Here is a 25,165-nt window from a genome sequence, read left to right as displayed (position 1 = left end):
ATTAGGTAAATAATGCCATAGCACTGCTATCATTCAAAGTGCAGAGTGTAACAACTGGTATTATTTGTATGTGAGACTAATGCTCTGAATCTTTTACCAGGTTTTCAAAACTTGTTTATTCAAGAACCATAAAGTCTTCTTAGAAATGACAAGGCATTAGAATACATAAGCACACAACAAACAACCAACAAACATGATTTTTGAGCATTCTGAATTTCAATAAATTTATATCTAATATATTGTGTTGTTTGGTCCTTTCAGATGGTATTAATTGCTAAGATGCAAACCTCGTTACATTAATCAGCCTTTTTTTTGTTGCCCAAGAATGTTGACTCTCAACATTTCCTCCATAAGATTTCACAATACTATTTCAAAGCTAAATAATTCGTGAATGAGTCTCTATGTAACATGACAAAATTGAAGAAATTAAAAAGTTTTACACAAGTAGAGTTGGTTCAAGCTTTTGGCTTGACAGAAATACATTATTACAAGTGAATGTGCAAACAAGAAGATTATTTAATTATTACTAAATATATCTGGCAATTGTAACAAAGGTGGCATCAATCATTGAAAAAAGGTAGTATTTTACAAAACTGCTAACTGGCAAATTCCTTTTTTAAAAGCTGGTCAATAGCTAGCTAATCACGATAATAGCCCATAAAATACCCTCTAGTGCAAATCAAGGGTATATTTGAGACCTTCTAATGCCTGGAAATCATATATCATGTTTTGAGGCAGTGAAAGCAATTAGTTGTCAACACCTGGACTAAATCTTAAGAGAAGGTGTATGCTTGCACTTATCATTGGTCATGGAGTAGAACGTTATAAAAGGTTTGAACATGCTTTAAAAGTTACAAATACATGTGCTATGTTAAGCTACATGGCTAGGTGATGAGTTTTTTTCCTTGGAAATAAATCCCCAGGAAATTCCCGGGCACTTCTTCTTGTTCCAATTATGATACCCAGTGTAAAGTGGGCAACGTAGACTCCGTGTACCTGACTCTGTGGGAATCGAACCAGAGACCTGCACAATGCACCAGATTACCGAAAATGTCCTAGCAACAGTGGCACCAATTGGTTGAGCTAACACTCTAGGCTTAAGGTAGGTGATGAAATTTGTGGTTATGTATCTCAGATAATGGAGAGTAACTATTACCTGTCAAAGTGAAAGAGAAGCACATTTTGCCTATAATACAGAAATGTCATCAGAACTTGTAGCTTCTTTGCTTGAAAGTGCACCGTGTCTGTTTTATTTGCAAGTTAGCTCCAGAGTGTAAATTTGGAATGATCATTTTTTATAGGAGTGTTTGTCTACTTATGGTGGTGCCCTATATGGTATGATTCATTGCTTAGATTGTTGACCTTATACTTGTAAAAAATAAACACTTCTCTCTTGTCAATGTGATAAATCAAATTGAGTATGGGATCTCCACAGAATGAATTATATGAAATGGTTGCCTCATCTAATTATTTTGGCATTGATGTGATGCAGGATGGACACTTGAGAGTTTTTGAATGGCCAAGTCTGAAAATTGTCCTTGATCAACCTGATGCTCATAAATCAATTAAAGATATGGACTTCAGGTAAACACGAATCCTCAGATTTACTATTGACAGAACTTTTTCATAAAGAAGGAACATTATTTTGTTGTATTTCAAATCAATTATTTTCAGGTATACTATCAACTACTAATTTTCTTATTCGCAGTGCCAGCTTTGTAGAAAGATTAATGGACACAAAAGTTGACGAATGGAACTGATTTTCTATTTGCAGCTTGGATGGCACTTTTCTTGCATCACTAGGAGACAGTGGTCCTTGCAGAATATGGAATCTTTCAACTTCAGCTCCAGCAGCTTCCTTATCAGTGGACAAGGTGAACAAGTTATTTGCAAAATATGATTGCATTGATTTTCTTCTTTGAACTGACACGACATGCAATTATCTTGTGCATGCATGATAACATGTCTTCTTCTGTTCATTTGTCCAGGGCGAAGGACTTGGATCCTGTCGGTTTTCTCGAGATGGTGTAAGACCATTACTTTTTATCACTGTGAAACAAGGTGGGATTCAGATAATTGTAATTACTATACAACAAGAAAAATATATTTCCGAGGCATTTGTTTTTGAGCTATTTCATATTAAGTTGGAGCATTTGTTTGCAGGTGAGAAGGGCCTCATTGCATATTGGGATACAGATACTTGGAAAAAAGTTGGGGCACAAGTAATTGAGAAAAATCCAATTTCTGCCTTCAGTATTTCATCTGATGGAAAATTTCTTGCAACGTAAGTACCAAAACAACTTGAGGCAAATATTTTTTGAAATGCATCTGATATTTCATTACTAAACAACAAAAATATACACCAAGAATGATATGCCATTGGAGCCAAGACCAGTAACACAGTTTTCCCTCTCTTTACATAATCAAGGAGGGCGAGCGCTTTGGTCTCTCAAGATTATCTACATCCTTCCAAAAATGCACATTCAGAAGGAAAAGCTAGTTGTTCTCCCAAATCGTTTCCATAAGAAGGAAAAACTTGTTTATCTGATCACATCCCACACACTGTCTTGCCTCTCAGTCTATCATATCAGCCATTAATTAATTAAAAGGATCCCTTACCAATGAAGAGAGGCAATAAAGAAAGCACTGCATTAAGAAACTATCCATTCTCAAAACACAGATAAACATGTAGTTCCACTTAACATGCTTAATCATTTTCAATTTTGGCAAACCATAAAACATCCATGGGTAAAGGTACTGTGATTTGTTGATCCTTAATTGTTAAAATGCTATGAAGAACCATCCAATCAAGTATTGTAGACTTACGAGAGGATATCTTGACACTGCCTAATCCATCTTCTATTGTGATCTTTGAAAGTCCACTTATGATTATGATGATTGACATTGGGATATTGTGGATGAATCTTAAAATAAAGTTGCCGTGGTTTTGTAATTCATAAATGATCTCCCACAAGGCCATTTCAAATCTTTCTAGGGATTGTCCATTATGCAGTATTTATCCTATATTATTTGAGTTTCATGTCTCCATCTATCCTTATTTTTGAAGCTTATGATATCGTCTGTCAAATTTACATTATTCATATGTCATGACATTGCCATTTCTGCCTTAACATTTGAGGGATATCAGTTGTTGCCAGTCAAAGGTTATTGTGGTATGAAAGTTCTTTTGTATGGACAGATCTAACAAATGTTGCATAATCATACTTTGTTAGATTCTTTCACTAGACATAATAATGATTTGTAAAGTTTAAACGAGAGAATTGAAATCCCGTAAAAAGGATCAACAGGACAGGAGGAACATGGACTACGTGAAATTAGTAAGCTGAGGGAAAATTAAGAATGGATTATTTCTTAAATCCTGAGGAAAAAGTTTGGAATTTACATATTAGATTTATTGTATCTAATTAATATCAATTAGACTAATAACTGTCAACAGTGGCTTGCTGGGCCAGTGGAAGCAGGGTTGCCCTCACTGAGGTTCAAGTCTCTCCAGTGACAGGTTCTCCACTTGTGTTGATGCTTGTTTTGTTCATGAAAGTGGTGGTTCAGGTCAGCAGCAAGTCCCGAGCGACTTCGGCAGAATAAGTACCCCCCACTTGTGGCTTCTTAGGTGAAGGAGCTTGACTAGTTGAATGTTACAAAATGGCTTCGCTTCAGTGATTTTTTTTTTTTTCATATCGGGAAGGTGGACGCTTGCCACAGTGAATTACAAGCATTTCTCGAAAAAGAATTATACTAAAATTTGTTATGTAGGGTGTCATCTATTAGCGTAGCGATCTCCTGGATACCATACATATGTCAAGACTTCTTGACTGCCTATCAATCATTCATTGAATCTTATTAATTATTATTTCTGTCCTTGTGGACAATATGGGCTTGTCCCTTTTCTTATGAATGCCTAGGGAATTCCATAACTATTGAAGGTATGTCACATTAAACAACTAAGAAAGCACGCAAAGTTGTAAATTTGCAGGGATCAAATTAAAGTTATTACATCACAGTTGGAAAATGGTGCATGGTTTGTTCTTTATTTATTCAATTTTATATTTAGGGGGTTGAATTATAAGTTTAGTCTAATATGGTAGTGATTTCACAGTGGAACAAGTGAAGGTGATATTTCTATAATCGAAGTGGGCAAAATGCGTCCATATCAAAAAGTTAAAGGAGCTCATATGTTCTTTGTTACTTCAATGGAGTTTTCACGTGATTCAAGGTGAGTTCATGGAGCTGTAGCTTTAAGTTTGAATTTTGAAGCATCTTCATTTTTACTTTATCATGGACAGTGAATGGAGATCAAATGATATTGCAGGCTATCCATCTAAAGCCAATTTCCGTGGTTGTTGACCATTATGTGATTTATTTCCCTATGCTATATTTAATCAGTTTTATTTGGACAATGCATGATGTTTATTATTAGAGTCTGACAAGTCACAAACGATCTGAGATTCCATGGATTTATGCACAGAGCATTGGTTTCTGCTTCTGGAGACTCAAGTTTGAAGGTGACAGAACTTGAAGAACAAAGACACGAAGGTGGGGTTGTTTTTGTTGTGTCAATATCTTCCCCTTTGTGAGGACTTGCTCTTTTCTTTTAAAGGTACTTTGTAAAGTGGAGTTCTGTTTTTGGCGGCAATACGAGCTAATTAGTTATTTCTGTTTTGCAGCTGGAAATCTCCTGTTCAAAATTTTCATTATTTTTCTAGCCATATTGCTGTTTTACTTGGTGAAGAACAAAGGATTTTAGAGATGAAGTCCTCAGCATTCTCATTGAATGTTTTTGGAGTTTGGGGTTTCATCCTGTAAACTCACCACCAACTGCTGCTAGATTTGGCATGAAAATGCTATGTTCTCTCTTGTGACCAGGGGAAATATATTGATTTATGAGGTGCTTGTCATGAGCTATCAAATAAGAAATTCTAAGATTTGATTAAACAGGGGTGTTGTAAAACTTCGTTGGTTATAATTAATGAAAAATGTATTATGAATATTTATGAGCAGAAATCAAAGCGGCAACCTAGTCTTTGTATAGTGGACTTTTGTTTAATATTCATATTCTCATTTGAGAGTTTCTAGCTCTTGTATTTTTTTTGGAAATAGGCATGACTTGTGGCATTCTACAATGCCATATAAGAGCCCTGTACACTACTTGCGGCTACATTTTTCTCCTCTTTTTATGGGGAAGTGTAATTTTGAGGGAAGTACAACAAGAATAAATAGAAGTATAATATGCGTAAATAAAGTATAAACATTTATAAATAAATTCTAGTCATAATAATATGAGTTACTAAGGTATAAATAGGATTATTATAAATAAGTAACTGATAACAGTATTAATAAAGATATATGAACTTTGATAAAATGATATGATGACACTGAGAAAACATATTCATTTGTTGTTACAATCACGTTTTATATCCTTCATTTTATTAGTTTTATTAAAAAACATCATTTTGGCATTAAGACAAAAATATTACATGTGCCTCTCAAAGGCATGTGGGAACACAAAATGCCCATCAACACACTTGAAGATTGAAGATGTACATCTTTATTTCTTAATTTTCCTAAACAAACATTGAGCCTTCAGAATAAGAACATAGGAATTACTGAACTAAATGCATTTTTCTTTTTAGAAGACATGGTCACTAAGAGGAACTAATGCTTTATGGACAAACATAGCGGCTGTAACATAAATGTTTTTGGCTGTTGTCCGTGTCTCCATAAATACTGCAGCAATGGTTCATTCTTTATTTAGTCCTAAAAATGTACCTAATATAAACATCACTTTCTTCAAGTTAACCTGCAAGTCTATTGTTTTCCCTGAATATCACTTTAACACAGTAGACATTGACCTACAAACACATTCACCAACTCAACAAACAATGCAACTCATGAAAAAGGTAACTTGAAACCCTAAAGGCAAATAAATCACCAAACTCACGAGGATATTCACATTTGCAAGGACAAACAAGCAGCTCTGAAAGAATGAGCCAATCTCATATAGACAGATCTAGCAGGTGCATGGATGAAAATATATGAAAAACATTAAGCATGAAGACAGTCATATGACAAACTTCTCAATGTAGATAAGTTGAGGAACAAAGAATTGTGGAAGTGAATAACAGTAAATTCCAAGGCGTGATATTGATGGATACTGTTATAAATTTGAAGCACAAATGAACATAGCTCAATATATGGTATAACACACAACTTGATTGCATTTGATATATTGATCCATAGGATCATCTACATACAACTCAAAGCATAACTGACTTATATAAAATAAGGAAGACATGTCAACTTTGATCACTTCAAGTGTCTACATGTTTCTAACATTTTTACCTCAATTTGTACACTAGTGGACTTGGTGGGGACCAACTTTAATAAGTCCAGTTCCCTGATCGACAAATTATTGGACTTGTAGTGGATCTTCAACAATCAATAATTTTGCACCCATGGTCTCCCGAAGATCCAAGAATGTGATGTACCTACAATGTCAACACCCTCCTACTAGTGTAACTATTTGGATATTTAAGAGGTGGATATTTGGATATTTGTTGTGAGCAATAGGGTCAATGATGACTTGCATTACAATTTGAATGCCACAATACATTATAGTCAATTATTGAAAAGGAAATTTTGAGCTCACCGATTAGTTCATCAATTTACATTGCCTCTATACTAGTGTCAATTGCACTTGATATTCAATTTTTGTTGTTAAAAGGTAGACCACCTTTTGGTTTTTAGAAGACTAGACTATGAGCCTGGATCCAAGGTGAAACACAAAATTAAGAGTTGATTTCTTGTGATCTACATCTCTAGCTGAATTCAAGTTGGTATAGTCAATTACACGGTTCCCATTCTTATTACGATGTTTTATACCAAGTTGATATGTAACCTTGATATAGTAGAAATTTTTCTTTGTGACCTTCAAGTGGCTCTCATTTAGATCCTACATGAACCTAGTAATCACATTAATAACAAACAATATATGAGGTTGATTGTAAATTAAATCAATTATATTGCTAACACATTCCCTGTCAGAGTGGCATTGCCTTAAGACGATTGCACTCCATAGTCAATGTCATCACTGATTAATATGGTGTACCACATGATTGATAGTCTTCCATCTTGAACCTATGTCATAGTGCCATAACATATTTGTCTCGAGACAAAAATATACCATCATCAATTTGGAAGACTTGGATGCCTAGAAAGATATGTCATAGATCAAGGTTTGTGATTTCAAATACATCTATTATTTTTTTTCTTTCTAAACCCACAAATAAGTCAATGCTACCTCCAATACTGACTAAATCATGAACATAGAGTACAACTATCAAAGTATCATCATTCATGCGTAAAACATAGGCATTGTGATATGATTTACAAAGAATGAAACCAAAGTCAAGAAATACATTATGGATCTTCTCATACCACATCCTCGGGGCTTGTTTCAAACCATATAATAATTCTTCAGTTAACACACAATAGTCCCATCCTTACCTTGCAGCAACTTCATAAAGATAATAGATAATATTTTTAGTAAGACACTAAACTTGAGAAAGCTTCATAAAGAAAGGCAACAAGATTTTTGCAAATAACAAATTTTATTGATATCTAGAATGTACATATATGAGTATGAGGTTTGGTACTGTTACAAACTTCTAAAGATAGATTCCTATAGTTGCAACCACTTTAGGTTCTCACAGAGGTAAAATGTCTTTGTGTACAATGTTCTCAGAACAATCTTTCGTATCAAACTCATTATTTGCTCTTGCTATATTTGTTGATGCACCAAATGAGAGATGAAAGTTATTATTCATAACATTCTTTCCAATTAGTTTTAACTAAGAAACATGTATCTATTAGTAACTAAAGTAGTATCAATGATTTGTGAGGGTATCTTGCAGACAATATGATATTTTGTCATCCCTTAAAGGTCCTTAGGACATGAGGGAACTTCATTGAATAGTTGTACTGGACTATAATACAAAGTGGAGCAAATGGCCCACAACGCTTCTTAACTATTATTTACACAATAGAGCATACGTGGCCTGGGACACTTTTACAAAATCTAGTAAGTGCTGGGAGCATCACATAGATAACCTCCCGGGGATCAAATCCTTCATCACTGACAATAGAATTCCATTTCCTCAATAAAGATGTATCAAGGAGCCATGACAAGTAATAATTTAAATGTAATGTCATCATCCCCATAGGAAGCTTATGACGGAGTCCGCTAAGCTAAAGTGGTTCCTGTAGGCTAAAGCGGTGAAATAATTAATAAGGGGACTTAAATTTGCCTAAGAAGGCTTTATTAAAAAAGGAGAAAGGATGATATTTCCTAAGCAAGTTGGATGTCACTTTAACTTTATAAAGTGGAGTATCATAAAGTGACTTTATACAAGTGAATTTAATAAAAAAGAAAAAGAAAATAATAAATAGAGAAAAAGGAAAGTGAATTTATAAAGTGGAATATCAGAAAGTGACTTTATAAAAGTGAATTTAATAAAAAGAAAGAAAATAATAAAGAGAGAAAAGGGAAGGTGAAGATGAAAAGACAAAAGGGAAGGCTTAGATGAAAATTGAGGGGACTCTAATTGATTAGGGCGTTGTGTGAGTTTAAAGAGAGCTCTTGGAGAGAGTTGGAAGAGGAAGCTGAGGGCTTTGGAGCCTTAGCTTCCATAACAGACTTCAATGTTAGATTCCATAACAGACTTTAATGTTAGAACAAGACCCCTAGTTTAGCCAGCGGAGTGAAGTCGCTTGGATTTCACCAGAGAGCTTTAATGGAGAACGATATTTTTGAGAAATGTTGAGGTATTCGAGATTTATCAATCGTTTTTATATCTTTATATGATATTTTCCATTTCTTTTCATTGGTTGGAGATTTTCATGGAGAATGGAACATCAAAAGCAAATATGAGCCAATAGAGAGATTGTGTACCAGAGAAATAATTTCTCCATCTTCTTGGGGCCCACGAATTATCTGAAGGAGCCTGCATATTTTATGAAAGCGGAGAGCCTCGCGTGACTGGATTTTCAAGGAAGTTATGGGAACGAGTTTCTATACACCAACGACACAATTTTCACCCTCTTAGTGAGTTGAGTTATTTCAATTTTATTATTGGGCAGCGTCCATACCAAGCACGAGTTTTTCTGAAGAGAAAGGGGATGAGTTATCTAATATATTGCTGCTGGTTGGTCTGTTGGTATTCTGGGACAATTTTGCCATACTAGAAAGAGTTTGTCTTAGTTTAGATGCCATTATAGAGGTTAAGTGTGGCTATATATTCTTTTCACTAGGTCGAGTATTTGAGTCTATTTGTTGATTGTGGTAAGTGTGACTTACTGCTGGTGTGATATCAGTCAAGGGGATTGTTGATAAAGGGACGTGTACTTGTCCTGTAGCGAATCATGAACTAGCTGAAGCGTGGCACCTCTAGCAGCAACTTACACCACTACAAATATATTCATGCAATTATCCCATGTTTTCTCTCTCTGTATGTCCTGTAAAATTCAAGTTATTTGAGACACAAGGGTGAACTGTTGTTACATATTTGCAATTTCTGGGTTTGCTATTTGATGGTTTTGTTCTCTATACAATGAACAACCTCCCTTTTGATAATATATACCATGGCTAGTGCTTATTTTTGAATTTAAAATGAAATACCAGTCCTGGTGATAGGCTGGTTTCTCTATAGGTGCATGTCACTGTGTATATTTTTGGCACCTGTAAATATTTCTCACCTACAGAGGTGTAGGTTAAACTGTTTGAAGAAAGAGATCACTGAAAATTTTAATTATAAACCCATAATTTTATTAGAAGTTTGAGGAAGTCCTAATTGGGAATTTTACATTAAAACACACATTGAAAGAAGAATCTTGCATTGCAGGAGGGACACCATTATTACAAAAAAGAATTACATCAAAAGAGAAATACGAGGATGTAGGATAAAATGTCCTTCAACTGATGGTCTGACATCCATTTCAGATTCTTACCTACCATTCTATTTGATTTCAAAGCTTAGCCATGCACGGGTCATTCCTCCTATAGCCATATCCTATAAAACATCTATTATTATGGCATACTTGTCATTTGGTGTGTAATGTTGAGCTCTTGGGATTAGTTTTTTCATAACAAATTTTACACATGCAGACCAAGCCCAAGGACCTATGTCTGCACATTCACATGTGAATGTAATCTTTTGATAATCTTGGAAATATTCTTGTAATCTTCCCACGATGACCATGAATCAAAAGCACACATATTGATTTCTTCCTTCTGGGGATGATATTTTGTGTGAATTTAGGATTTTCTACAAAATGATGGAACACATCATTTTCTATGAAGTTATTTATAATCCTAGAAGTGTGATTTCTTGACATTCCTGAGCTTTTATTATTGTAGTGTTGTAGTGGCTATAACCACCTTCCAAAATTTTGGCTCGCATGCAAATTTTAGAGCCTATCGTGGATCCTATGATTGATCATTCCTTGGTCACTTATTGGTAAGCTAATAATCTCGAGCCCCCTCCTCGATCTTAAGAGTTGTTCACGTTCTCGTCTTTATGCAACATGTGTCATCCTTTGGCATGTGGATTATCGTTTGTCATGCAAAGGGAAGTTTGTTCTGCTTCAAGGGGAAATCTTTGTGCATATGGGTCATTCTCATCACATAGATATGTTTCCCACTCACTTCACACACTCTTGTCATGAAGGTTGTTGCATCAAGCAAAGTATGTTTTATATGTTCTAGATGGTCTATGTTGTATCACTAAGTGTTCAAGTGTGTGATCACAGTCAAAGTTCTATCACTGTTAAATCAGTTTTATCACTCCCACACTTAGCAAGTTTCACGAGCAACCTAGCCTCATCCAACTTTCCGGAACTGCACACTTCGCTTCTGCAACCGTCAAGCTTTTTCCCTTGCCTTCTTGAACTGCGCAATGCACAGGAACCCCAACCTCCCTTGGCATCCAAAATTGCATAGCGGTTTCCTCCAGTGTCCTTCCCTCAACTGAAACCCACTGTTTCCATAATCTGCGCAGTGTTGTCCCTCAACTACCCACTCTGTCTTGCAACCTAAAACTGCGCAGATATGTTCTCTTGGGACCCCATCCCGTAGCAGTGCCTGCATCTCAAAACTGCGCAGTGTTGTCCCCAGCTGCCTAGTCTATCTTGCAACCTGAAACTGCACAGAGGTGTCCTATTAGGACCCCATCCCGGAGTAGTGTTTTGCATTCAAAAATTACGCAGTGTTGTGCTCAACTGCCTAGTCTGCCTTTCATTCAGAAACTGCGCAAATGTGCCTCCTAGGGACTCATTCTGGCAGCAACCACTGCCCGCTGAAACTACACAGATCTATCTCTCAGTGACCATAAGGAAAGATGACATGCTAGATGAATCTCAAGGAGTTGAGGAGAAAAACCAAGGAATCGAGTTATGATAAAACACTGGAACCACATGCAAACTCCGTTGGATTCATAACCATATGGATGGTAAGTATGGTAAGTAAAGTACATATTTTTGAAGTACATATCTTAGTGTGCTTGAAGTACTATTGATCATCGTCATATCATTTTGTCTTCAATGACATGCATGTTTGCAAACACTGAAATCCATTCCATGTGTTTCCTTTACATGTCTTGCTCCCTTTCGCGTGTTGGGCCAACTGTCATCTTTGGCATATTGATTGCCGCACCATGCTTGCGATCTTGTTCTGGAGATTTGGAAGGTTTGTCTTTGTGTGTTTGGGTTGTCTTATCTATATGTACACTTGTCGCACTCACACACAAATTTGTAAGAACTGTCGTGCAAGTGTCGTCACGATTGTCTAAAGGTCTATCCCAAGTGTCGCACTTGTTGCTTTAACCATTAGACAGTCCCACAGAGGGTCATACTTTGCTATGTTGTCCCGGTGGTTAGTGTCGTCGTGTTTTCAAAGTATGCTAAGTGTGTGATTACAATGTCGAGTCATCACAAGTTCACTTGCCTCTCACACTTAGCCATTTTCCTGAAAAATCTCTTGACGGAAAAACTTCACTTCCCAAACCCCGACTGAGCTGCCCTGCGTAGTCTCTATTGAAGAAAAGGGTAACTAGGTTCAGTATTGGTCAATGCAATTTTTATCTTTGTACTTGTCAAGAAAAATAATTATTATTTCTTATAAATTATATGAATGAGTTTCTTGCTCATTCTATAGGTCTAGGAAAGTCAAAGAGTCAAAATTATATTGAAGAGCTCTTCTTGAGCATTTATGTAATGAACATGAGTCAACCTAGAGTCAAGCAACCCTCCACGACAAGCACCATCTTTCAAAGAAGAAGCCTGCAAACAAAGCAATCAAAAGACATCATGTCGGCCTACAAAAATATTTTAAATAACTAAAAGATGACATGTCGGTTCACCTGGATAAGTCGGCTCAAACTGGAGACATAACCACTATATATATCCAGCTGGGGTATCCGCAAAAGACAGGAAAAGTCTCGGATATCTCTGAAGTTTTTAGAGGTATAGTTTAGGACTTCAGATAGTACAGTAAGATAGAAAATCTCAGATAGCTCAGTGAAGACAGTATCTTAGACTTGTCTGAGATATCTCATAGGATCTCGAAAATGATGACAGAGCCTCCTCCTTGATGGCACAGTCTCGGTGAAGGAGAATATTTCGTTGAAGTAAACCACAGTGGCATAAATAGTCTCGACATAAACATGATGGGAAGATACTCTATCTCAAGATTGTAGTAATATGATCTCAATGAAGACACAGTCATAAGACTATAATCTCAGTTAAGGGTGAAACCATGAGACAGTCATGATCTCGGTGAAGTTAAGAACAAACATTAGTCATATATGTGGAAAACTCGTTGAAGATTTCGATAAAGCAGAAGTCCTGAAGTAGCTATGATGATGATCTCAGTAGGAACAAAGGAAGAGGATTGGTGTCTTGGTCTTGGAGTGGCATAGAGGGTCAAGTATAATGGTCTTGGTGTTTGTCAATTGGAGAGGTTTTGGCCCTCGCAGAATGCCAAATTCTTGTGTTCTTGTCTCTTTGTTTTAGTAGCAGTTTGATGAAGTAAACACACACACTCATAATATGAAGAAGATCAAGATAAGATAAATAGTAAAAGCATTTCACAAATTGTTATCAAGTTTAGAAGAATGTATTTAATGCTAACTTCCCTAGATTCTTCAACATGGTTCAGAGCTAAAGTGCTGAAGTCAAATGAAGGGCAACAAAAGAGACATACAAGGATTTGTCTTCAAGAACATCAAAGAAGGTTGAAAGGATTAAGGGAGAAAGTATACAACAAGCAGGTCTACAACAATCATGAAGTATCAACTTCAGTAATTACAGTCATGCGCTCAACTCATGCTCAGTTTGATGGAGCATATCAATGATCCTCACTTATTTACCATTGAACTTTCTCCATGCCATAAAAGATAGTATCAGGTATATATATATATATATATTGCAGAAGTAATCCAAGGAATACCTCTCACAATCCATGATTACATCACTATCTCAGTATAGTTATTACATCAAGGCAATTTCGATGATGAGGTAGTCTATCTATACAGTGCCACCCATAGTTTAGTTATATTATTCATATCAATATGCTTATCACAATATCAAATTTTGTCTATGATTATGATATCAATAGCATGGTGCTCGGATCAAAACATAGTATCACTAACATGTCAACAATATGTTGAAGTCAAAATTACCTTAAAAATGAATTGGGAAGGTCGTAAAGCAGTCTCGGTGATGTCAAGACCACTGATGTCATGGTGCTAGAAGGCATCCAAGGAAGTTGTGATGAAAGGATACTAATGATGCGCAGCTCAAGCAAAAGAAGCATTAAGGTGAAGATCTCCTCTTCACACACCAAATAAGTATCTTTCAATTTTATAATCAGGTTTGGTTAAATAATTTCATGATTGCAAGGGGATTTATAAATCGGTTAGATAATCGAAAGTCCTTGCATAGAATAAGGAGGATTGTCATAATCCTCATAGATAAGAGAAATCATTGATATCTATGAAAAGGTCTATGAAGGTCAAGCATTGTTTGAATCCATCAAGAGATTCATAGGATTCATATGATATCACTCAAAAGTCCTGTCATACCTAAATAGCAGAAGAGGAGACATAAAAAGAGATATATGAAATGCTAGATATACTCTCGCAAATTAAAGTAAAGAAGGTCACTTGGACCTACACAATAGTAAAAGTATGAAAGAATGAAGGAATAACTTCATGCATATCTAGGAAAGATGATCAATTTTTGGTCTTTATGCTAGATAGAGAAAGACAAGTTGCAGTCTATAGTATTAAGGGATAAAATAATTCAACCATGTGCAGAGAGGAAAGGCAAGGTTGGTCCTCAATCAAAGAAAAAAATAAGTATAGTTAATATTCAATGCTATAAAAAGATTTTGGAAGCTCATATCCCTGAAAGATGGAGGAAGCTAAAGAAAAGGGCCAAGGAAAGAGGGAGTATCAAATCTCTCCTATGAGTAAGATAGTATCCCTCACAAAAGGATCCTATCATAAGCCCCTATATCTTGTGTTATAAGATATGACAATGATAATAAGATGCATCATGGAATCATGGAAGCATTAGAAACAAGATCTCGTGACATCACCATGGGAATCGTAAAGGAAAAAATCCATGGAAGACAAACATGTAGGGTATATAGCTCTTGGGAACCTCAGTGGACATTGAAGAAAAGAGAGGAGTCATCTAAGGCTCATCATACATCAAGTCAAAAAGGAAACATCTGCCAGTTGGGGATATACAAGATCCTCAAAATTCTCTGATGGAATCCTCAGCGAAGGGTTCTCTAATATAGAGAGGAAGTAAGTGTTTCAACAAGAATTCCAACCTATGGAATCCATGAGATAATGATGTGATGACATGAAGTAGATCAAGGGATTGAAGATCTCTTCCATCAAGGAAGCTATTGGAAGAAGCCTCGATGACCTAAAGGTAAAATAAGGTATGTATGTTTGTGTTTAATATTATAATGACATGTCATGTAGTTGCAGGTAACATGGATCAAGCATTGTTTGAATCCATCAAGAGATTCATAAGATTCATATGATATCACTCAAAGTCCTCTCATACCTAAACAACAGAAGAGGAGACATAAAGAGATATATATGAAATGCTAGATATACTCTCGGAAATTAAAGTAAAGAAGGTCACTTAGACCTACACAATAGTAAAGGTATCAAAGAATGAAGGAATAACTTCATGCATATCTAGGAAAGATGATCAATTTTTGGTCTCTATGCTAGATAGAGAAAAACAAGTTGCAGTCTATAGTATTAAAGTATAAAATAATTCAACCATGTGAAGAAAGGAAAGGCAAGGTTGGTCCTCAAGCAAAGACAAAAATAAGTATAGTTAAGATTCAATGCTATAAAAAGATTTTGGAAGCTCATATCACTGAAAGACGGAGGAAGCTAAAGAAAAGGGCCAAGGAAAGAGGGAGATATACAAGATCCAGTTGGGGATATACAAGATCCTCAAAATTCTCTGATGGAATCCTCATCGTAGGGTTCTCTAATATAGAGAGGAAGTAAGTGTTTCAACAAGAATTCCAACCTATGGAATCCATGAGATAATGATGTGATGACATGAAGTATATGAAGGGATTGAGGATCTCTTCCATCAAGGAAGTACAAAGAATACCCCATACATCAAGAATGTATATGAACACAACATCCATGAGAAGTGATATATTGTGATTCCTAGCCAAAGAGACCTTAAGGTATTTTATGAGACCTTCAACTTCCACGGGCTTAGAGTTAAAACCACTCACCTTTCTATATGCTCGCATGATGTTGAGACTCAATGGCTTCATGACTTTCAAAGGCATGATGTTTGCAGAAGCCCCTGAGTATAACATACAATTATGTAATAGAAGTTTGTTGATAGCCAAAGTGAGCATAAATGGCTCACACCCAGGGTTTCGATCATGAATATGAATGTTTTGCAAGTCTTCGGGCAATTCTTCCTCTTCAAAACCTAGGGATTTCTTAATTTGTTGTTGTTGTTAAATAAGTTTCTCAATCTCTTTCAAATGTACGGGTATAGTTATTTTCCCTATAGTAGTGTCTATGTCAATGTTAAGTCAAACTTCTTTACCCTTCTCTTTCTTCTTGAGGCTCTCTTTCCTTGGGGGATCTTTTTTCAAATTGGCTTTAGTCTTGGGATCCTTTTTATGAGGAATTTTAGGGAGAGTTTCTTTAGGAGGGGCTTGCCTGGGAAATGAGTCATCTTTATTAGGTTCCTTAGAGATTGTGGGGTCCTCATTATTGTCTTTTCATGAATATTGAACCCCTTTGAATCTTCCATTATCATCAACATTAAGAATGGGTTCCTCCTTTTCTTCTTTAATGTTGACCTCGTTAATGGGAGGATATGTGTATGAACCTCCCAACAAAATGTTGAAGACATCAGATTCTACGAGGTTAGCTTGCTCATCTACTTCTTCATCATCACTCTTGTTCTTTTTCACTGTGCTCATCTTCAGAAGATGAAGAATGCTCCACTGCATTAGTTGGAGCCAAAGTGTTTGGGACTCGGGATGAGCTTCACTTATCTTCTTCATTTTTATTCTTAAGAAAAGGTTTTCCTTCTGGTATGTAACTATATTTTTGGGCCCTTTCCAAGGCAGTGATTTTGTTCATGATGACCCTGTCACGTGAGTTGAATTCTTCACTAAGACTTTCCATTTTATTAAGGATGGCCAGAAGGGTTTCTTAATGTTGATCTTTGGATTTTTCCTTCTTGAGCTCGACTTTGGCTCTAGGGTGGTCATTGGCTCTAGGGTGGTCCATTGCTATTTCTTTAGCTTCCACCAATGTGGAAGGTTTCTTGTCTCTTAATGCATAAGTTAGGTGGACACCCATAAATTTTATGAATTTCTTAAGGATGTTGGCATCAACGGGTTTTAAATGATCATGGATGACACCGAAAGGGACTCCCATCAACATTTATTGCAAGTTGCTTTTCGACTGCAGTGATCGAGGATTTATGGCGAGGTTGACTAACCATTTCATCATCTCGTTGTACAAGTTGATCTTTGAGAAGGATCCACCTTACATGTCCCAAGAGGCGATGGAGGAAATACTTGACATTACATATTATTGTGCCTCACCCAGTGGCACCTTCATCAGGATGTTTGGCAGAGAGAAGCCTCTACATGTTCTACCAAGGTGTGCCATGGACAATTTGGTCATGCAATAGGTCTCATATCACATCTCCACATGGTTATCAGTAGGGTTGCATAGGAGGAAGAAGGCACCATGGCCTGCTTTTCCTTTGTGGATTGGATTATATGAGATTAAGAGCTTGAAGGATGTGGATGCCGAAGCTAAGGAAATAGTAAAGTTCGAGTTTGGCACCAAAGACATTAATCTGTGTGATCCCCAAGGTATTTGCAAGAACCATTATGCGAAGGTGTATTATCCATGGATCCACAAGACATTTCATTGGCACGAGGAGCACCTTTGGAGGTATTGTTACAATGACGCTAAGCTCCAAGAGCCAATCAGTATAGCCACAGCCTGGAAAGATGCTTTATAGGAAGAAACAACAATAAGTAGCCTGCAAGTGCAAGACAAAGGCAAGAGGAAGGTTTCCGAGAACCCAAAGGCAGAACAAAGCTACAAGATGAGAGTGAATCCCATCACTGAGAAAGAAGCTTTCACAACGGAGGAAAAGAGGGAGCAATGGCTAAAGAGAGCAGAGCAAAGGAAGAGTGAAAAGAAAAGGCTGGAGGAAGAAGAACGAAATTTGCAGGAAATAGAGAAGAAGAGAGAAGGAAGAGAAGCATAAATAGGAATAAGAAGAAAGAACAAGTGCAATGACGAAGTAAATAGCACCCATATAGGTTGAGGAGTCAGAACAGCCGTTAGTCGAAGAAGACGGTGTACAAATGTAGGATCGGGAGCTTGCTTAGTAGATTAAGTAATTGATCGAAGTGACAGACATGGAGCTCAGGTAGGAGTCGTAGGATCAAGACACTGACCTCATGCCGAAAGCACCTGAGGTCACCCTTCAGTCTCCACCACCTCAAGTGTTAGAACCAATTACGAGCAAGCGAGGAGAGGTTGTTCTCCTTGATGATGATCTGGTGATGGATGTGTACAATCTATCATTTGATGAGTTGCAGAAGAAGATTGTATAAGTGTAGGGAAAGCACTTTCCAGATGATCGCACGTCACTTGCACTCACGAAGGAAAGGGTGATAGTGCCAGATGTCAGAAAGCATCCAGTTGCCATTGTCGATGCCACCTTGGCCTATGCAGGAGCCATGAGCTCAAATGTTAAGTTCTTGTTAGCCAAGAATGAACAAATGGCAAAAAACTTACATGCAACCAGGCAAGAGGCAGAAAAATCTAGAGATAAGAGCGCAGTTTCTGCAATGGCAGAGATGAGGAAAGTGATACTTGTTGAAGTATCAACACTTGAGACTACAATGTGGAAGCTCTATGACATATTTTTCACCGTGCATAATGCAGTTTTCCATGTGCATGGCTTGCAACAACGAAGCAAAAATTTGGTTCAAACTCTCAGGGACATACATGCTTCCATCGCCCATGTGCAAGAGTAGACAATGTGATAAAAAGGGGCCCCACTTTACTTGTCGAAGATGATGAAGCCACAAGAAAAGCTAGACAAAGTAAAGGTCTGAATGTTGATCCAAAACTATGAGTATCTCGCCCCGTTCGTCAGAAACATACAGGCTTCATATGCACAATTGCATTCTCAGGAGTTACAATAGAATATACAATAGGTGGTGGATATTTCTTACAAATAGATGTTTAGACTCTTAGTAGTATTAGGGTGCGCCTTCAAGGGACAGGATAGTCGATCTCATTGGGTGGTATGGACGGCACAAGGCAATTTAGCATGCATCAAGTCTATTAATGATATACAAATTAGTTATATGGATGGCCAGAGACGAGGCATAGATGGATTCCAACAACAGTCAGAATTCAACCAAAACAGATCTGGCTATGGGATCCTAGGATTAATTTGGTTGATACAACACTACATTCCATTATTAGCACGATCAGGGCAGTAGTTGATTCAATTCGCCTTGGGTTTGATACATGGGGAGTCGCTTAGGCCTCCATTGTATGGCTAGGCAGATTTATCCTATTGTTGCTTAGGACTGAGATTAACAGTGGATGGATAGACATTGACATCCTGTAGATGCCTGGGCAGGATGAGCTTGGCCTTCACATATTTTTTGTCATCAGGTTCTAGGAGAGAAGGACACAGTCTGCGCATGATGGGAAATCTGTCATAGTCAGAGTGGCGCAACATGAGTGTGATGGTACCATTCTGTGATTAGCATGGGATCAAGTCATCACAGGATTTGGTGGTTCAGCTACCCTTAGGGGTGAGTTGGTTTCTATAAGGGGAGATCATTTATAAATTCCATTGGACTTTGGCGATTCATTAATAACATGGGGAACTTCACTAGTATGTTTGGATCTTCTGCATGAGGGGATTAGGTTGGTTTGGGACCCTGGTAACATAGGATTTGTTCATGTGATGTAGCGTGACAATGGGGAGTAGTTTAGTGACACATTTGGGACCCTAGCATAAGCTCGGCTAGCCTGTGGATCAACAACATAGGGTGATATTGCTTGAGGAAAAGAAATTTTTGGTAGGGAAGACTGTGATATTCCCAAAAATTTTGTGCATGCAAAATCACTTAGGATTTTTGCATAATTTTGGAATTATTGAAAAGGGGAGATATTATTTTGGTGAGAGAAGAAATAAATCATTAATCTAATCAAGAATGGTGGCAAATTAATATTTTATCAGAGGATGGAGGACAATTATTATTTTTGTTGGAGAATGACGGGTAAATAATATTTTAATGGGAAAGGAGGCAAATGATTATTTTATTCAAAATGGCGGCAAAAGTATCTTAGTGGAAAATGGGCCCCACCAATAAAATAATAGGGAAAAAGGAGAAACTAGAAGCTATAATGAGGTTCAATGGAGAATTATAAATAAAAGAGGGACTCAATTGCAAATCATTTTATTTTATCATTTCCATTTGACATTGTGAAGAAACTCAAGCGAGTTTCCAGGAGTTTAGAGCGAAACTCAATTGTGCCTGAGTTAGTACCCTCAAGTCCAAAATAATTGTTAAGAAGTTAGAGGCCAAATTTCAATTTAAGAAGGGAGATCGTGCTTGTAAAGACTTCAAGGCGCCTAGGACAAGTGCATTTCCAAATGAGGGCCAAGACCAAGTCTATAGAAGAGTGGAAGTGTTGATCTATTCATTTGAATTCCCATATGTCTTCCCTTCCCCTAGTTATTTGATAATCTTTTTCAATGTTAAAGGTTTCTTGGGCATTGCATGACCATCTTTTCATGAATAGTTCCTCAAAGTCATCAGAATATTCTATGCATGCTTGGGGAAGACTAAGGTACCATTCTCTCGCTTGTCCTTCAAGTGATAAAGAAAAAAGCATCAGGAGCCTACCTTTTGGAAACATTTTGGTGGTCTTTAGTGGAAGATTGGTTTGGGTCAGTGGCATAGATTCCTAAAGTACACATCCGAGATTTGTAAGGAAAGTAAAGTTCTGAAATATCCAAACTTCTTTGAGGAAGAAACAATAATGTGAAATATGAGTTTCCCGAGCTTTGAAGAGACAAGTTTCAAAGGGAGGCCCTGCAGGGGAGCGCCTGATCTGTAAACTTCTATGGATAGTTCACTAAACAGTTCGTCACAACAGATTTGATAATATTATATTAAAACTTTGAAAAGTATACACTATTACAGTTTATTAAACTTTAATATATGTGGATTTAATTGTAATTAGTGCATGCATACGAATGGAAATTATGCAGAAAAGTAGAGAATGAAAAAATAAGCATAGAAACACACAAGACGCAAGATATGCTCTCTGGGAAAACCTTTTGGGGGATAACCCAGCAGGAAGGTGAGGTCGCTTTGCTCTCTTTCTCTGTCTAGAAATATGGCTGCAGGTACAAAGAAGTAATTTCTGTGCCTTGTGGGCTACTATGGTGCACAAATCTTCTCTACGTGATCTACCTCCTATCTCTTTTGGCTATCTTTTCTCAGCTATGGAACAAAGTCCCTCAAAAGAATGGAATGCCTCTTCTTCCTAGTGGCCCGGTTATAACACAACCCGATAACCTACTAATGATTAATTTTGACTACATCAACTCTTAACTCGAGTTACAATATAGAATCTTATAGAATATTTTACATCAAAAAAACGTGGCTAGCCCCTTTTCCATAAATAATGGGGGCTGATGCGGCATCCTCCCAAACTATAGGTGTGAAAATAGGAAGGTCAACTTCTGAGTGGCATAACTTTTGCATACAAACTCCAATTGACATGCTTATTGCACCATTGGAAAAGTATCTATGTATAGAATAACATGAAAAGGTTCTGTGCTAAAGAAACAATGGTTTACACCCAAAAATTTTTGTTTGATTCCTCAAAATGCTCCCAACAAGTTTCAGACCCCGTTTCGCCAAACTGGGTTTCACCTGTAAAAGAGGTCCCATGAGCCGTTTCCTTCACTTTTCCCACTCTAAATGCATTAATATAGATGAAAAAAATATAATGACCCAAGGCATATCAAACCTCCCCATTTTGGGAGGCTTTTTGTCCCCAAAATATTTTACCAAATGAGGTGAGGAAAAATTTCCTCCACCTCTCTGGTGTACCATTTAGCTTGGCCTTGAAGTTGTCCCTTCAAAATAATCTGCCAAAGGTCATGCTGCCCATGTCTTGTGTAGAAATTTTGAATAATATGACACATATTCACAGAGATTATCCTGATTATACACTTATAAGCGGAACATGCATAATACATAACCTCCTCTATGTTGATCATCAATTTACAGAAGCAGAAACATTAACATGCGCACATAGAAGCATCAATCAAACATATCAACACAGTATTTTTCCGGGGAAAGCGTCTCGCTAAAAACCCCAACTATCTATATATTATATTGATTGAATCATGTAACAATACATAGTACAATACTCATCCCAAGTACTCAGTACTATCTCCTCATGCTACACACAATACAGCTCAGATTTGATCTCCAAATCTCCCCCGGTGCTTGCCTGCCTCCACTGCATAATACCTGCAAGAGAATGAATGAGAATGGTTTACCAAACTCGTATTTAACCTCCAAAGAATCACTCACACTAGGAAAGACGTGAGAAGAGGCTATAATACTTGGTATTGGCCAATTCATTGGCATACTCAATCCCTTTGATTGTGCAAATCATCATGCACAACTATAGTCACAACTGATAGCGATATGATCCTCTAACACCTGTCCCTGCTGAACTGAACATGCACTGACATGCAACTGAGTTAACTGATGTATTCTATAGTTGCATTATGAGTTAATAATTAGTTTAACAACTCATCATTAGTCTATTTGCAGTTAGACTAATTACAACTAGTTTAACCAAGTCAAACTGAACACAACTCCGTCAACTCTACAATCAACTCCACCAAACTCAACTGATTGAGTTCTAACTGAAGTCATGCATGCAAAAACTCAACTGACCCACAAAGAAAGCGTACTTCCTTCTGACAGCTGCATGTGCCACATCTGTAGCTCAAACTGAAGTGCTCCAAGAGAATAAGATCAAGTTTATAGTCCAAATATTATTATGAGACAATAATATTTGACTTTTCTATTTTTGACAGCCAGTCTAAAAATAGACTTTGATCACTCCTGTTGTGATCATCCCTGCTGTGGTCACTCCTGCTGTGATCATCCCTGCTGGGATCCAAAAATAGAACTTGCGCCATAATTTTCCTGCGGGCCCACTTAGTGAAGGCGACTCTTTTCACTAAGCTCCATCATCTTGTTGCATTCTCAACAAGCATTTCTTGTTGCACACTTTTCAACACTCCCTCTCAACAAGAAAGGCTTCCTCTCAAACCCGATCCTGTAACTCTGGAATGTTCTCCATGCAATACATCTGGCCAGTCCACTTTCTCTGTCATCAAAGTATCTGACTGCTATTGCCTCTTTGGACTGAAAACTCTACATCTTTGTGCTCTTCAGTATCTGACTGCTCTAGCCTCTGTCACTTTGATCTCTGACTGCATCTGTGCTGCTGCTAGTTCTATCTCCCAGCATTGCATCCGCATTGCACCTCCCAACTGACCTCCCTGTTGGGCTAGAAACACCCTCTGATGCTGAAGCTCTACCTGCTGCTGACAAGTGCTCCCTCTCTGACATTTACGCTACTGCAACATCTCCATGCATCTCGCACCATTGCACACCTCTCTGTGCCACCTAACACTGTGCAAAACACTTGTGCCTCTCGCATTGCTGCAGCCTACTAGCTATGCGCTGTCCTAGGATTCCCTGCACTATCGCTCTCTCTGCCGCTCCATTCGCATCTATCTCTACCCAATCAGTCAGTTCCTGCTACTACACATCGGGGCTCCCGTAGCAAGGTCTCATCCAAGAGGTTGGGTACCTCTAGGATCCTGCCCCTCCTCCTTGGGACGATCAATCCACCTCACCCCACCTCCTACCTAGAGGTATGGTTGCATTCGATCCCTCAACCCACCTGGCTCGAAGTTTCTCCCTACTGGAGGTCTCTGCATGAGTAGATGTCTCTACTTGGTCTCCTCTCAGCTTCCCTTGTTGTGGCTGCTCCACAACCTCCTGAAGCTGCTGCACCAATCGTGGCTCCTCCACAATCATCTGAGACTTCTTCTGGCTCTGCATGTCGAGAGGTAATATACGCTCCCTCTCAACCACCAAGTCTCCATCAGTTGCCTCGCTGCTCACGACTTTGCATGCATCTTGAACCTCAAGAGCATACAGGTTCTTGACCCGTGAACCAATCTGCTTCACCTGTCTAGTGATGATGTGTCTAAGGAAAACCTTTCCCTTATTGAAGACCACATCATAGCATCTGTCTTCCAGCATCGCGATCGACACCAAGTTTCTCTTTAGTCCTGGTACATACTTGAAATCGGTCAAGGTAAGGCGAGCTCCATGCTCCCTCTAAAAAATAACCATGCCTACACCTGAGACACTATACTTATCATCATTACCCATCGCTATGAGTATCTGGAGATCTTTCTCCTCCAAAGTACTAAACAAACTTTTGTCACCGGTCATGTGGAAAGAAGCTCCACTGTTAAAAAACCAACCACTTCCCATCATGGATGAAACCATGCATGCGAAGAGTGTGAAATCCAACACAAACTGTGAAGCAAGTGCCTCACCTTCAGATCCTTCCCCGGATCCCTTCTTGGACTTCTTCTTTGGACAATTAGTAGCATAATGACCCAACTCATGACAACGAAAGCATCTCACCTTCACCTTGTCAACCTTCTTCCCATCATTGGAAGAACAAGATTCAGAAAGAGAAACCTTCTTCTTTCCCTTCTTCACCTTACTCGCTAAGGCACAGTTCTCCTCATCATGCATAGATGAAGAACTGTCTCTGGTGTGCCGTCTAATCTCCTCTTGCACAAGATCTGAGCAAAGTCTCTCCCATCCTGCCAATTTCTCCCTTCCATTCACCGAGTCCTGGTAGCTATGCCAACTCTTAGGAAGGTCAAGGAGTGCTAGACTCACCATCCTCATCTGACATTCACCCCCACACTTCCCAGTTCATCCCGGCATTGGGTGAACTTCGTGAGATACTGGGGCATACTGTCTCCATTCTCACACCTAATGTTTCTAAGTTTCGCTCTTGCTTTGGAATTAAATTCGAATTCCACCAGCTCAAAACTCAACCGCTTCTGATCTAGAATTCGTGAGAACAAAGTATTTCTCGTACAGAGATCGACTGTCTGGGCATTCACCGGATATCTCACCTTCCAAAGGAAGGATGAATCCAGAGGCTACCTGGCCCGATCACAGACTCTGCCTAAAGAAATAAAATGTAAACACTTCCTGAATAATAGATCTGATGATCAATACAACACTGATATCATGTATAACTTCTTCTACAAATCAACTCGCTCTAATACCATGTAGAACTTTTTCTACAAATCAACTAGCTCTGATACCATGTAGAAGTTTTGAATAATATGACACATATTCACAGAGATTATCCCGATTATACAC

General features: G+C 37.9%; 1 protein-coding gene across 1 annotated transcript; it reads left to right on the top strand.

Moving 5' to 3' along the window:
• Positions 1–1,405: 1,405 nt before the first annotated feature.
• On the top strand, positions 1,406–5,008 carry LOC149223626 (SEC12-like protein 2). The gene is made up of 7 exons (XM_089385894.1): positions 1,406–1,584; positions 1,775–1,874; positions 1,989–2,061; positions 2,164–2,284; positions 4,118–4,234; positions 4,487–4,554; positions 4,686–5,008. The coding sequence occupies exons 1-7, from the start codon at positions 1,421–1,423 to the stop codon at positions 4,763–4,765; spliced, it is 723 nt and encodes a 240-aa protein (XP_089242020.1). The 5' UTR covers positions 1,406–1,420; the 3' UTR covers positions 4,766–5,008.
• The last annotated feature ends 20,157 nt before the right edge of the window (positions 5,009–25,165 follow it).

This window comes from Pinus tabuliformis, chromosome Q (genome assembly GCF_031772625.1).
Source record: "Pinus tabuliformis cultivar Carrire ecotype Pingquan chromosome Q, CPIR1, whole genome shotgun sequence".
Lineage (NCBI taxonomy): Eukaryota > Viridiplantae > Streptophyta > Pinopsida > Pinales > Pinaceae > Pinus > Pinus tabuliformis.
This window is presented reverse-complemented; position numbering and strand designations above follow the sequence as displayed.

Bases quoted from the DNA above. Each gene is read 5' to 3' on its own strand.
- LOC149223626 (XM_089385894.1), top strand. From the start codon at position 1,421: ATGGGATCTCCACAGAATGAATTATATGAAATGGTTGCCTCATCTAAT. The intron at 1,875-1,988 runs GTGAACAAGTTA...TCATTTGTCCAG, and splicing joins CTTCCTTATCAGTGGACAAG to GGCGAAGGACTTGGATCCTG. The intron at 4,555-4,685 runs GTGGGGTTGTTT...TCTGTTTTGCAG, and splicing joins TGAAGAACAAAGACACGAAG to CTGGAAATCTCCTGTTCAAA.